This window comes from Drosophila ficusphila, unplaced genomic scaffold, assembly GCF_018152265.1.
Source record: "Drosophila ficusphila isolate 14025-0441.05 unplaced genomic scaffold, ASM1815226v1 contig_412, whole genome shotgun sequence".
In the NCBI taxonomy this organism is placed as follows: Eukaryota; Metazoa; Arthropoda; class Insecta; order Diptera; family Drosophilidae; genus Drosophila; species Drosophila ficusphila.
Genome location: NW_025064326.1, coordinates 3,060,180 through 3,074,391, shown reverse-complemented (window position 1 = coordinate 3,074,391; position 14,212 = coordinate 3,060,180). Strand labels below are relative to the sequence as shown.

At 41.2% G+C, this 14,212-nt stretch overlaps 2 protein-coding genes across 2 annotated transcripts; one reads left to right on the top strand and one right to left on the bottom strand.

Annotated features, from left to right (window-relative positions):
- Window positions 1-3,380: 3,380 nt before the first annotated feature.
- On the bottom strand, window positions 3,381-4,416 carry LOC108092317. Its single transcript, XM_017191851.2, has one exon. It carries the CDS (start codon window positions 4,332-4,334, stop codon window positions 3,387-3,389), a length of 948 nt encoding a protein of 315 aa, XP_017047340.1. The 5' UTR covers window positions 4,335-4,416; the 3' UTR covers window positions 3,381-3,386.
- A 1,178-nt stretch (window positions 4,417-5,594) lies between these two features.
- LOC122320019 lies at window positions 5,595-6,057 on the top strand. Its single transcript, XM_043207948.1, has one exon. It carries the CDS (start codon window positions 5,692-5,694, stop codon window positions 5,818-5,820), a length of 129 nt encoding a protein of 42 aa, XP_043063883.1. The 5' UTR covers window positions 5,595-5,691; the 3' UTR covers window positions 5,821-6,057.
- The last annotated feature ends 8,155 nt before the right edge of the window (window positions 6,058-14,212 follow it).

Sequence of the window (14,212 nt, the reverse complement as noted above, 5' to 3'; positions counted from 1 at the left end):
GTTGGATATTTCACTGATATGTATTTGATATTAAAAAGATGATTTTAAAGTATTACAATTCGCCTTGACAGTGTGGATTTTTTCTGAATTTTTTCTATTCGCCTCGAATGTAATTACGGCAACAGTTTCCGCCGCTGATGCGTAGCCTCTGTTGGCCCTTCGACTTTGATGCGCTTTTAATGTCATATCCTGGCCAAGGACGAGGACGTCGTCGGAGAATCTTATCTGATTTGGGCCGTCACAAATGCAATTTCCGTCCGGCAACCTTTCAACCTTTCAACCCTTCACCCTCCACTCCGCAACTTATGCTGAGTTAATAGCTGGGAACCAAGTGTAATCATATAGTATATCAGTGGGCGTGGCCGGGAAAACAGCAACAGGATAAGGGAGTCGGTGGGGAAAAGGCGAGCACCTGTTCCCACAGGGGGTGGCTTTTTGGCTTTGATGACAGATTATTTTCATTAGCGAAGGCAACGAATTGTTGTCCATTTTGGGGAGAGGAAAATTATGAGCGTTAATTATTATTTCCATGTTTTCCGCTGCATGTAAAACACGACAGGAAGCAGTGCTCCCCTGATTGATGTGGCCAACAATCAGGACGAGAATTGGTTCTCCTGCTTTTCGCATTTTTTTGAGCTGCCAATTTGCTGACGAGTTCTTTTTCCGACTGCTCGTCAAATCGGATTCCATTCAAAGGGGCTTTCATAAAAAGAAATGAATAAAAACCCAAATATATCTGTGCATATGCATGAGTGTCTCGATGTGTGTCTGTGTGGAGGACTAAGCTTCTGGGCCCTGGGGAAATCGCTTAAGCCGTTCATAATGAATATCATGTGTATATGCTTATGTGTGTGTGGGAGTGTGGCGACTAAGCCGCAGGACATTCGGGGAAATGGCAGTGCGAATGTGCACTAGATAGTGTGTAGCACATTTCTAAGGGCACCTAAAACAGCTAGCCTCCTAGAACTTTTAGATATGGTATGATTGGGTGTTCCTACTAATAGTTTATCAATTTTTTTATTTCGATTAAAATCTAATAAATTGTATATGATTGACATACCCCTGTCGCGTATTCAGCATTTCCTTACAATTGCAAACATTTCCACAGAACTTTGCAAAGTAACCCATCAAAAAAAGATTCGTTATGGCTTCCCCAAGCGTTTCTGCTCCTTGAATCCTGAACCACTGCCCCCCCCCGAGTTACCACAGGAGTTCAGGACGGGGTCTGAGGCACAGACTCCATAACAACTCCCGACACAAGGCAAACAAAATGCTTATCGAACAACAGTTTTTATCGGAGCTTATGCGTCATGGCAGCGGCAAAGGAAGCCCCACTCCTCAGTACTTCTGAAATGCTTTTAGTGAGCGAAATTGCGCAATTGTGGAGCAATCAATGCGAAGCCAGAAAAAGTGTTGAACAAAACCAAACGGAATACAGGACACAGAACGAAAAGAGGATGTATAAAGCTCCGTGTGCTGAAAACTGTAAGATACATCTTATCTTGGTTTAGTTAGCCATGTCCTGCCAGGAACTGACTTAAGTTCTCACTATTAGCATTAAATAAAATTTAAATAAAAAACCCTCTTTTTAGTCATATTTTCCAGTGTGAAAATCAAGCGGTGGATGAACAGACAATCGGTTGCCATGCTGACTTTCCCAGTCTGGTCTGAGTCCCATCAAAATTGCGTTGCTGTTAAATCGTGTGGAAGCTGATATGATTATGGCCTTCCGAAGTGCACTGGGTCTCCAATGGATACACATTGCCTAGTTGCACTCTCGACGAGTGCAGCAATTAGCAAGTATTTTTGAAACCCGCCAAAACCCTCCAGAAAACACTCCTTTTGGGCCAATCGCATTAAGTGATTCGGGGGTCTAAGCTTTCTACTTAGTGCCCATGGTTATAAGACCCAGACATTAAGAAGATTAATTCGCAAAGTCGCTTGTTGTTATTTTTTTTCACTTGGCAAATCTCAGATAACGTTATGCATCATTGTGTCAAAGATTTGACAAATCTTCGGGAGGCCAACAAAAAAAAATAAGGAACTGGAACAATTTCGCATTTCTCAAGTTGAAATGCGAAACCGGCTTTCGGTTTCCCCCCATCGATTCGGCACTCTCTAAAAGCAATCATTAAATAAGAAAAGTTTGCTTGGGGAAGTTGCCCCCGTTTTACAGGAAAACAAATGTAAGGAGTTTGATAAACTCACACAAAGGCCGAAAACATTGCAAAAAATCGCAATAAAAAGCCGAGACAGGACATTGCCCCCCAGCTCGGTCCGCATTTAATAAAGCCTCCTCACAAATGGAATGACTTGCCTCAGTTCTCCCTTTTTGCCTCATTTTTCCTTGCCACACAGCAAAGTCAGCAGCGTAACCGCAACACGTTAACGGTTTCGGTTTCACTCTGTGATTTACAACAACAGGAATCGGGGGTTCTATATCCCAACCCCTCGTCAATGTCTGCCGTCCTGGCTTTTTTTTCGTCCTGAGCCCGGCGCGCTCATGTGTGAAAAGGTACTTTGGGAGTTCCCTCAGACGACAATTGTTTTCCCCAGGATCTCCTGCCTTTGGGTGTTGCTCTCGCCCAAGAAAAGATATCCTCGGCTTGGCAGACGGGAATACCCTTCCGTTTTTTACGGGGATGAGTTACCAGTATACAAATTACCCTCCCAAGGGAAACGATTGATTTTAGCCGATTATTTTGATATACTCCGGATCACATTTTGATTTGATTGCTAGCTTTGATTCGGAAAAGCAATATTTCGAACTCCATTAGGAAAGGCCACTAAAAATGGCTATAGGAATTATGATAGAAAACTGATAGTCACTGATCATTGCTGATTTGGTTATACAAGAAAAAGAAACTTTAACTTAAACTATAATACCTATAATTTTCAACCTTGTGAACGGGATTGAATATCCTGTGAAATTAAAATTCAAAATCGGTAGATAGCCATTTCCAAGTCATTAAATTCATTTAGGGCCGAGTGCCAAAGTTAAGCGGACGAAACTTTTCCACGTGCCGCGCATTGATAAAGATAGATAGCAACAGGGGCGATGGCGTTGTCCCAACAACCTGGAAGGACATCACCCACCCACATTGAACCCTCCACCACCCAGAACCCGTGGCATTCTTCGAGTGTTATCGGGCGGACAGCATCATGCATATATTAAGCGTAAATTGCCTCGGCATTCATTCCGGAGAGCTAATAGAAATGTCTGCTAGTTAATTTGGCGTCATGAAGTTGCCTGAAATTTTTCGGAAGCCGGTTGCTTGGGAGATGAACTTTGAAGTGGTCAGGGTAGAAAGGGGCTGAATGCTTCCAAAGTCTGCTATGTATATGTTCTGAATTATTGATGAGAAAAAAAAAACAGTTTATAAATTCTATATATCTTTATTTGTAGAAGAAGAAGGGCTTCCATTGATTTTATCTGTGTTTAGAACATCTTGACTTCCAGGTGGGCTTTTATGTTGCTTGGAACTGGGAAGTTTATCCATTTCTGTATTTTTAAGGTTATTTTCCACTTCTTCAATTAGAGGTGTTACTGGTTGAACGGACACAACTGTTTCGTTGGAAGATTGTATACTGATAATTTCTATATCACTAGTGGATGCACTTTTTACTGGTTTCGCATTTTTTGTGTTTTTTGTGTTTTTTGGGTCATCATCCAAAGAAATTTGTGATAACCTTGGTAAATCTTGAAAAGTTTTTAGAAAGTTCCTCCGAAACTTTTCCTCTGCATCTTCTTCTGCATCATCTTTAATATTCTCGGATTTTAATAAATCTTCTTTCTTCTTCTTCTTGTTTATGTTTTTGTCCTCATTATTTAAAAACTCTGAACTGGAATCAGAGCTAAGTTCCTCATCAATTGGATCTGAGCTCACTCGGGTCTTAAGACACAAACTTCCAGAAGCACTAGAGATGTTTACGTCTTGTTCAGTTAATTCTGAACTTTTGTTATTTGAAACCTTTTCGATATCAACTTGAGCTTCCTTATTTGAGAATCTTTTGGATAAACTGCCTTGATCATTAAGTAAAACTGATTCCTCATCAGTTTCAATAATGTTATCTATAGAGTTTTTCTTTTTGTTGGTCTTGGTTAAATCAGGTAAAGTATAAATTTCTTCTCTAACAACTTTTTCTTCAGATTTTGAATTTTGCAATAAAGAAGCATCGCTTTGACGGACTTCTTTTTCTTCGCTGGTGGGATTCAGTGTCGGCTTGTTTGTTTCCGAAACTTCAATACTACTGTTTGCCTTCCTCATTACAAATATTTTTTTATTCGCAACTCCATAGTTTGGTATGTTTTCATGTTCACATCTTCCTTGCATTTACTAAATTTCTAAATTTTGTTATTTACTTAATTTTCGTTTAATTTTGATTAATAGATCAAAGCACTTGCATTTTCCATTTATCTTCATTATACCCTTGTAGAGGGTATTATAATTTCAGTCAGAAGCTTGCAACGCAGTTAAGAAGCCAACTCAGACGCCATAAGGTATACTCTATATTCGTATATTCTTGAACAGCATCAGGATCTGAACCGATTTAAAAGTGGGATACCTCTAAATGTTTGTATTTCAATTCTCTAACGAACTTCATCATTGGTTATTTTTTTTATTTTTTTGACGATATTTTTTTCATTTTTAAAATACAACCCCTTTCCGAATTTCCGAAAAACGGTTTTGCTAAAAATTGACCAAAATGTAATACTTCTAAGTCAATAACATTTATAATTTCAATTCGATATTCAAGTGGAATACCTCTGAATGGTAGTATTTAAATTCTTTAACAACCTGCATAATTAGGTATTTTTTTTTTTGCCGAGTTTTATGATACAAATTTTTTTAAATTTCCGAAAAATGTCGCAATCCATTAACGTGGGAACCGGTATCGAAACGCAGTGTTCAAAAAAAGATAATGCCATTCCGCGAAGTAACAAATCTGAAAGCAACCCTTTCCCACTGCGACTGCCAACTTTTTAGCGGTGGTTGGGGAAGCAACCCTTTAGCAAGTGGGCGACGGCGACACTCCATTAATTGAAGCCCCTGGATTACGGGAAACGGCATTGTCTTCCAGCCGAGACGCCCAGGAACACCCGCTGCGAAGTCCCAAACAAATCTTTATAATCCCCGATAATTTCGTTAATGGCTTTAATCACTTACTCGCAGGAATGAAAGGATTAGGCCGAAGGAGCGGGCATAATTTAAATAACATTTAATTTCGTGCGAAGCTCGGCGAAATTTTCAAATGGCGGCCATTGCGATGTTACCAGGACCTGGCTCCTCCTTTCGCTCCGGTGTCCTTGTGTGCATAAGGTCATACACACACCCACACACACAGACACACATCCGAGAGGACTTTCTGCACAAGTATGGTTATTTACCTAAACGCCACAGAGGCATGTATCTATATACACCCAATTAGGCGGCAACAATTGTTGCCACTTGCGTGGGGGAAACTCAACACTCTGGGCGGCCGAAACTCAACACGAAAGTTTCCCATTTTCCGGGGGAAACGGAAAGCTTCGTCCTTGCGCCGGCAGCTATAAAAACCCCTGTCGAGTCACTGGCGCCACACACAAACCACAATCGACGCCAAGGAATCGGACGTGAGAAGGGAGCGAAGCCCGGAAGAGTAGGAAAACAGGAGGAAAATCAGGGGGATTCCCCATCATCCCAAAAGGACATGCCCTGGCAAGGACCTCGCTCGCTGTGGCTGCACTGCCGACGGAACTGGCGAAGATGTGGATATGGAAGTGGCAGCCCGAGAATCCAGTTCTCGGTTGCTTGGACTCGATATCAGCGGATTCTTTAAATCCGGATCTTGAAAGGCGACGGGCGTAGTTCTTATCGCTACGCCCTGCTATTATATCTCTAAATGAACCTAAAGAATATCATAGCAACATCATATCAATCCATATCGATTAGACCCTTTTAGACCCTATGATTAGGCAATTGTTTTAATTATGGTATTGTTTTGTATTTGAAAGGAAAATGAATGTGATTTTACGTAAATAAAAGAAATTACTTGTAATTTAATAAGCTCCTAAAACGTGTTTTTATTTAATAGATCAACAGTTAAATCAGTTAAACAGAATATATAGAATATTGATATATAATGTTTTTATTACGTTTTTTAATTTATTCAAACTCAAGAGCAATAAAACCAGCAAAGGCCAAACAATCGATGCGATTGAACTGCCTACAAAAGCTTCCACGAAGTCGGCAAATAACCAGGGCTATATAGTCCCCCTCCCAGGATGCTTAAAAGTAATCAGAAAACTTCTGTGAACTGTGGTGGGCGGTGCTAAAAATTTGCATATGTCAACACGAAAGAGCAGCAACAATTGCCCTGGAACACAATTTATTTACCGAAGGACGAAGGACGGAACGCATTGAAGCACAAGAGATACATTTGCCGATGAGCGGAATTGAAATGTTAATTACACGGGGTTGTTCCTCGACTCCGAACCGCTGGGCAAACAGTTTAAAAAACAGTCGAGAACGATGTTTAGACACTGGCTAAGCAAACAAGTCGGCTGGTTCGTGATTTGTTTGCTCAGCTCTTAATCACAGTGAGTTCTGGGCACTTTTCATCGCAAGCCGGCGGCAGTGAAAGTTTAATATGCCATCGATAACCCCGGGTAGCAATATCCTTCTGGACTGAAGCTAAACGCTGCCAAGCACTCGGGGGATGTTCCGGAGTATCCTTGCTGCCCCTCCCCCGAAAATATCCTTCTGTTGATGCTGATGAGGTGTGAATGCCACCGCAGATTCAGCCTTTGTTTTATGCCTTCATCACTGCGAATCCTGCTGCTGTGGCATCCACTTGAGGTTAATTGAATTTCATTGCGTCCTTGCCAAATGGAAAACGCTTTTTCCCATTTAAGCTGGTTAGTGGCAGTACCTGCAAAGCAGTTCTATTAATTGAATCCGATGGTAATTGAAAAGTTTTCAGGCTACCTAATTTGATTTCTGCAGCAGCCTCTAAATTAATGGTATACTAAATACTATATGTACGTTTTGGATTACGATACCTTTTTTTCTAGCTGAAACTTATTACCCATAGCTCACAATATAGCAAATTTTTAGTGCGAAAAATTCTACAAAAATCCAAGCTCAATAAAAGGGAATTTCTTTTATAGCTTGACAACTTCCTATATCGAGTTTCCCAACTTTGGCGACACATTAAAAGGATTTGGCTCGGCACGTGCCACTGCACACTTAAGACGGTTGTTGAGAAATAAAAAACGAAAGTGGAAACTTGAGGAAAAGCGCGAAATTAGCATACAATTTCAAAGAACGTGTTTATTTGGCTATTTATTCAATTTTAATTTCGCCCTTAGAACAATCAGTCGCGGGTGCAGAAGAAATAGATGCGATTACACTTAATTGAATTTTTTCCGCGCTCTGTTTGCGCAAGAAGGCCAAAAACAGAATTGAATGTATTATATTACCAATAAAGAGAAAAAAGGAAAAATAATAAAAATGCGCAGAGCGATTGGCAATACAAAGGGGAGAATAAAAGTCGGAAAACGTGATGCGGCCAAGTATTCAAATTTCGGTTTTTGTGGCACAAACTCGCGGGAAAATCGAGCTGAGCTTGTTAGGTTAAAGCTAGAGCTTTCTCATGAATTATTTATTGGAACTAACAAGCCAGAAGTAGTCATAAAAATCCCGGACAGAAATTACCTGTTGATGAGCCACTGCTCGCTAGTTTAACCCTCAATTACCAGGACCTCGGGGTGAAATTCAACCACATGAGGGGTGGGTGGTGTTATCCTCCCTGCTCCCTGGGGGGAACATTAAAATTTTATCAAGTTGGCGGCATTAAGGAACACTTGGCACGCTAAATCAATTTGCCGTTTTATAAATCTTCATTTCGCACCTGAGACGTGATCCTGGCGGGCAGCCACAGGTGGTCCTGCGAAAGGAAGGCAAGGAGCTTTTGGTAAAGCCCCCAGCTGAAACGTGACGTCACGACCGAGCCGAGGATTTGCACTTTTATTTCTATTTATTTTTGGCAAGCGTTTTATTTGCGCACTCATTTCAATTAGCTAAATGCCCTGTTTCGCACCATTTGGCTGATTGTTTCTCTTGACCAAATGTGCTGGCGGGTTCATTGCCCATTTGCGAGTACTTTTAATTTCTGTAATGCCTTTTGTGATCTCTGAATGGCCCGGAGTGCACTCGAGTTGCGTACTATTGTTACACTTATTGTCAACGACAGTGAGCTTTTAAGAAAATTATACAATTGCATTATGACGCCGTGCTGACCACTTCGAAGTCCCTTATTTCTGTCCCTGCCGATAGAGTTTAAAATTTCCAACGCACTGCAAAACCGGAGGGAGTCTACAACTCTCAAAAAAAAGAGCAATCGGGGGAAAAGGCAGTTGTGTATTACAAATCGCTCGACGGGCGGCAAACGCAGGACGACTGTCAATGCCTTCGCCCTTTTTCAGTCGGTGGGTGGCATAATTTATGGCCGCCCATCGCTTCCCGTCCTGCGATTCGAGCTCACCGCTCCTCCACTGCGGTTATTAAAATGCTCAATGCTCTTACCCACACCAGAACCAGGTCCGCACTCCGCTTCTCAGGACTCCAGCTTCCATTGTTGGTAGACAACTGCAAAAAAGTGTAGCACACTCGCCGGCGCCGACTAATGGCAGTTGAAGGACCAAGGACAGTGGAATAAACCATGTTTATTGAGTATAAAATATATACCTTTCAGTGTATAATATTATAACAGGCAACAAATCATTTCTTACATAGTTATAGTATCAATATTCTATCTGTTTAAATTGATTTGGTACAGATTAAGTTTATTATAGAGATGTTTAATATGATTAATGATTAAATATTTTCAATTTTTTATAAATTTTTATCAGAATAACATACTATCCTAACCCACTGTCTAAGCTTCCTTTTCGCATGATAATCAATAAAATGTTTTGGCATTTACTTTCATTGTTTGCTGCTGATGCTGCTGCCGCTGCAACGCCCCCAGTGCCACGCCCCCACCGCAAGGACTATATTTGCATATATTTCGAGTGGCAACTGGCAAGGCATATTGCCGGCTTTATATCCTGCCGTTTGCCGTGCTCAAGTCCTTTGCCACCGGGCGTGCCTCGAGAATTGTTTCACTGTCGTCGTTCATTTGGGTTGATGTCCCAAAGACTGAGGACACAACATGAAAGTCGCTTAATCTACTTAAATGTCTTTGAGTTTCAAATCTCCCCCGTTCGGCCGATACAGCATCTTACACAGAAAATACCAGTTAAACATAATATTACGAAAAAATGCAGATAGCATATCATATTTTCTAATATACAGCAACTTTTACTACATTTTTGAATTGATTCAAGTTTTATAAATAAAACTAGTATCTAGTTTAACTTAATTTATCTTCTTTTCTTATACTAGTATTTTTTTCTGTGCTCTTGTCTTTGCGAATTGAGACAACAACGCATCCCCTTTTACGACGGCGTTATTAACATGGATTTATGGCGTATCGTTCGAGGACTTAGGGCCGCTATTAGCGCACTAAGATGTAAACAAGCTGAGAGCGAAGGAAAGTTTCGAAGGAGCAGGACGACTCACATGTCAATCAAGCCCACTGACTGACTGCAAGGCAACAGGGCAGAAAAACGCAAATTTAAGATGAAAATTCGCGGGGCGAAGCTGAAAAGGTAGCATCGGATAATTTCAATTAAAAATGCCTTTGAAAAGGCATTCGGTGGCTGGCTGGGCAACCATGACAAAGCGTCCTGTTCCTCGTCCTCGTCCCCATTGATGTCCTTGTCGCCGTCGTCAACTGCCGTATCAGCAGTTTTAAATCAGGGGTGGTGATTTGGGGATGGAGAGATGTTTTATGGGGTGGCGACTGCAGCTTAATTGAGTTTCGCTTTGACGGCAACCGCATAAAAGGCAACAACTTCTAAGTATTCGCATTCACAGCAATTAAAGCCCTGCGCCAACCATGTCCTTTTGCCAGGATATCTGGACTTGGGCAGAGGAAATTTAATATTTTCTAATGAGCCAAAACACATTTTGCGGTTTCTTCACACAGATGACCAAACAGTACACGAAACTTGGGGAGAGGGGTGAATTTTAAGCCTTACTTTGAAGTAGTATTTTATTTTATAATTATGGTTTTTAAATTTTGTATTTCAACAAATCAAATGTGCGGCACTAAAGGTGGTAATATCGCTATAAAAAAATAAAGAACAAGTATTACAAGTATTTTATTAAATATTATTATATACCTTTAATATAAATGCCTTGCTTGCAAAACTTGTATAATATTTCCTCCCCGCAAAGCTCAGATTTCCCGACTTTCCATGGCCAGTTTTTGGGGTGTATGCCCACAGCATCATAAAGTTATCAAGTTGACGAGCTTGTTGTTGCGATGACGTTGCAAACAAATTTTCACATTTAACAATGGGCACGTCGTCGCTTCTGTTCTGTTCTGGTGAGTCCACGCCTGTCACTCCGTCCCGGAGTCATTTTGTCAGCCCGTCTGCCCCGTCCTCCCACTCGTCCTGCTGATCCTTGATGGCAGCATAATTGATGCACTCGAGCGTAAGTGATTAGATTCATTATGATGCCTGGCAGGCAATGGCAACTGCCTCTGTTTCGATGATGGAGACGAAAAAGTGGGTATCAGGTGTCCACCAGCGAATGGAGATGTTTTAAAATTTATAATATATTTATCATAACCGATTTAAAGCATTGAAAAATGTGGGAATCTAGATGGGACTGCCCGCTGCTGCTAAATGACGTGTGACAACATTTTTATTGCCCGTTCTTGGTCACCCTTAAGTCGCATTGGCAGGGGTAAAAGCCAACGTGCGCCAACATTAATCAAGGCATTCTAAAGATTCAGATATACATTTATGAGTAAACCCGTGCGTTTTTAGGGTAAAACACAAAAAACGAGAGCAACAACAAAGTGCGGCACACGCCGGGCGACAAAAGCATTTGCTTCCGGTATGCCGCCTGTCTCAGGGAGGTCTACACTCGAAAAAATATCTTTGTAAACAAAATGTCATGTAAACGTACCAATATCTTAGCTAATATAAGCAAACTTGTTCATTGTTATCTAGTTGTTGTTTTATTGAATAGTAAATACTTTTTTGTTTTACATTTGTAGTTTTTTTCTATAATATATCTTAATATATTTTTTTCTTCTAAGTGTACCTGGGTGCCTGTGCATTCTAGCTTGAAATAAAGTTGCACTGACTGACGCTTTTCGCCTTTTGTGTTTCGCTCTTATTGTTGTGCGGCAAGCGAAGAGAAAATGTATTTCGAATGAATAAATATTCCCTCTTCATGACCCTAATGGATTTCGTTGTTGTTGTGCGACTGACAAAGAGTTGAGTCCTAAATGGAGGCATATGCTAATTATGAAGGGAAGAGCCATCCAGAAATGTTGGTAATAAAGTGAAACTATAAATGCTAGAAAACATTTACGAAAAAAAGGAAAATACATAAACTGTTGAAAACTCCGGCTATTAAAGTAAAATCTCTCCTAAAGCGAATATCTCGTATTTCTCCAGCTCATCACCTTCCCCCTGAGTTCCCTACGTATCTCAGGCGCTTCCAGCTATTTGCACACAAACAAAAATAAATATTAAATCTCAGAAATCGTTTCTGGGCAGAGTGGCACACCCTTCTTAACCCCCGACCTGCAGCCTTCCCCCAATCCCGAATTCGGTTTATTACTCTTAGTGTGTGGCACGCTTATCGACGAGCGCAGCGTTTAGTTTTGTGATTGAGTGGGTGGACATGTGGATTGACAGCATGAGTCTGCTGGATCCACAGAAGCTCATCAATTTTCCGCCTCGATTTTCCACGAATCTGTGTGAAAACCACTGGCAGACTTTTGCGGATTCCCAGTTGAAACTCAACCGCTTTTAAAGTCGTCTCATTTTCGGCTGGTAATTAAAACCGCGTGAAACCCTTTACTGACGGTAATCCGCAGATACCCCTTCCCGCAATTCACTCATAAATCAGACAACGAAAAGCCATACATCATAGACGCCACAGGGAATCCCCCGAAAAAAGTAACTCAGAGATGACAAAGCTGCAAAAGTTATTTTGTAATTAGTGCACAAGGCAAGGACGACGGGAGACGGCTTGAAGGACACAACATGCCCAACAGGATAACGATGATTACGCTGGCGCAATGAAATTGAAGACGACTTTCTGCCGAAGCTGCACTAATTACCGCTGACGTGCGATGGGAACCGAAGCCAGGACAGCTTTTCCCGGATCACAGGACGAAACTCCGTTCCGGGGGACTGTCAACTCAAGTTTGACACTTTTTTGCCGACAATTTATGAGAGCGTTCTGAAGCAATGATTTTGGCACAGTGGTGACATCAGTGCAGTTTACTATATAAATAAAGATATATAAATAAATATAAATAAATAAATATTACATATACTTAAGAAATTAATAAGAAAAGATTCAAGAGAAATATTTACAGGAATGTTTTCTAGAACTACTTTTATAAAAAAATCCTGACAAATATAAAGTAAATACTTCAAGATTCAAAACCTCATTAAATAAAAATTAGTAGAGAAGCTATCAAGGTAACTTTTGTAATTCTTTTTTGTTAATACTTTAAATAATGATCTTTATTTATTTTTATCTTCAGCTTAAAAAGCAACTTGAAACCACTGTATATGATGGGTACGATGACACTCGAGCCGCCTGACAACGCCGCCACTTAGTTTAGAGTTTTATGGGCGCAATTCGATTATTCTTCATTTACGTCAATCAATATGGAGGCTGCTTTTAGCCGCTAGCCGCTATCCGCGCACCCTTAATCGCTCTGTTTAAATAGTAAAACGCGGTGCGGATAGGGATTTTTCCGAAATTTAATATCGCAGATGCGGCTGTTGTTGTGGCTGCTGTTATTGTGCCGCCGTCTTGTCTGCGAAATTGTCTGCCCCAGAGTCTGCTTTTCCGTGTATAGTATCCCTTTCGAATGCGAAAATCCCGCTGCCGTTCTGTTGACTTTCATTTCATTTCCCAGCTCGGCTGTTTTCCCGTCCGGCTTCTTGTTTACTTCGCTTTGCTGTTTACTTCCGCAACTTTATTATAGCTTTTGGCTGAGTTGCAACTGTTTGCTGTTTGCTTTATGCTTATGAGGGTTAGGCCAACGCGTCGTATTAGCAACGTGGCCAGGACATCCTGGCATGGCATCCCAAACGGAAGCAAGGATGTCTTTGAGGCATAGAATTTTTTGTGGATTATGAAGCGTTGAGTGTGGTGGGTGGGAATCGAGGCAAGTTGCTCACTCTATTGACCAAGATTATTGGCTACTTTAAGTGGCCATTGAGAAAGTGAAACTGGGAGTAAACTACACATAAACGTATAAGTACTCTGATTCATTATGTCCTTATAACTTAATGCTAGAGGGTAAACAAAGAACCTTTTAAAATTTTACTTACTGAACTTTTTCTAAAAAATACATATGTTATAAAAATATTTACAAATAAACTATTAAAAACCTTTTTAAAAAGCGAATGATTTATTGTTTTGCCACTTAAGTGCCTTATAATTAATGATACTCCATTAAATAGGAACCTAAACCAAAACTTGACCAATATAAAAAGCATCACGTACATCTCGAATCGATCAAATTACAAAGGGGAGCAACGAAACCTTATTCTGGCTGGTAAATCATCTATAGCCATTCCATAGATGTTTATCCATAAATCGCAGAATTTTTGAAAATTTTGTAGAGTTTGGGCCTGGGCAGAAGGGAAAAATATTCAAAATGGCTGACATTCTGAGAAGCGGAGGCGAGAGAAGCAGGACGCCCGTGTGCCAGGAGGAAAACAATGGAAAATGGCCTGGCAACATGTTAATAGCATTTCACGCACGGCTGAGATTCGCATGCCGACCCAAAGGAGGCGGCATTCCCATGTAGCAGCGCCTCTGATTGGTCCTTCGCAGCCAGGTGGCTGAGCGTTCCCCCACCGCGGCCCCAAGCCTCGACTGCTACTGTTGCCATCCACCGTCGACCAATGCCGAAGGACGAAGGACTCGTCCGGATTCTCGGGCCTGCGCAGCCCGCTTCTCCGTCGAGAGCTTTTCACCACAGCGGGTGCGAGCAGGACGGACGCGTTGATTATGCTGCGGAGGAGCATAATCCGCTGGCAGGACATCCATCTGGGCAGAAAAGAAAGGCGAAT

What these genes read in the sequence shown, in the direction of transcription:
- LOC108092317 (XM_017191851.2), bottom strand. Translation starts at nt 4,334, where the DNA reads ATGCAAGGAAGATGTGAACATGAAAACATACCAAACTATGGAGTTGCG.
- LOC122320019 (XM_043207948.1), top strand. Translation starts at nt 5,692, where the DNA reads ATGCCCTGGCAAGGACCTCGCTCGCTGTGGCTGCACTGCCGACGGAAC.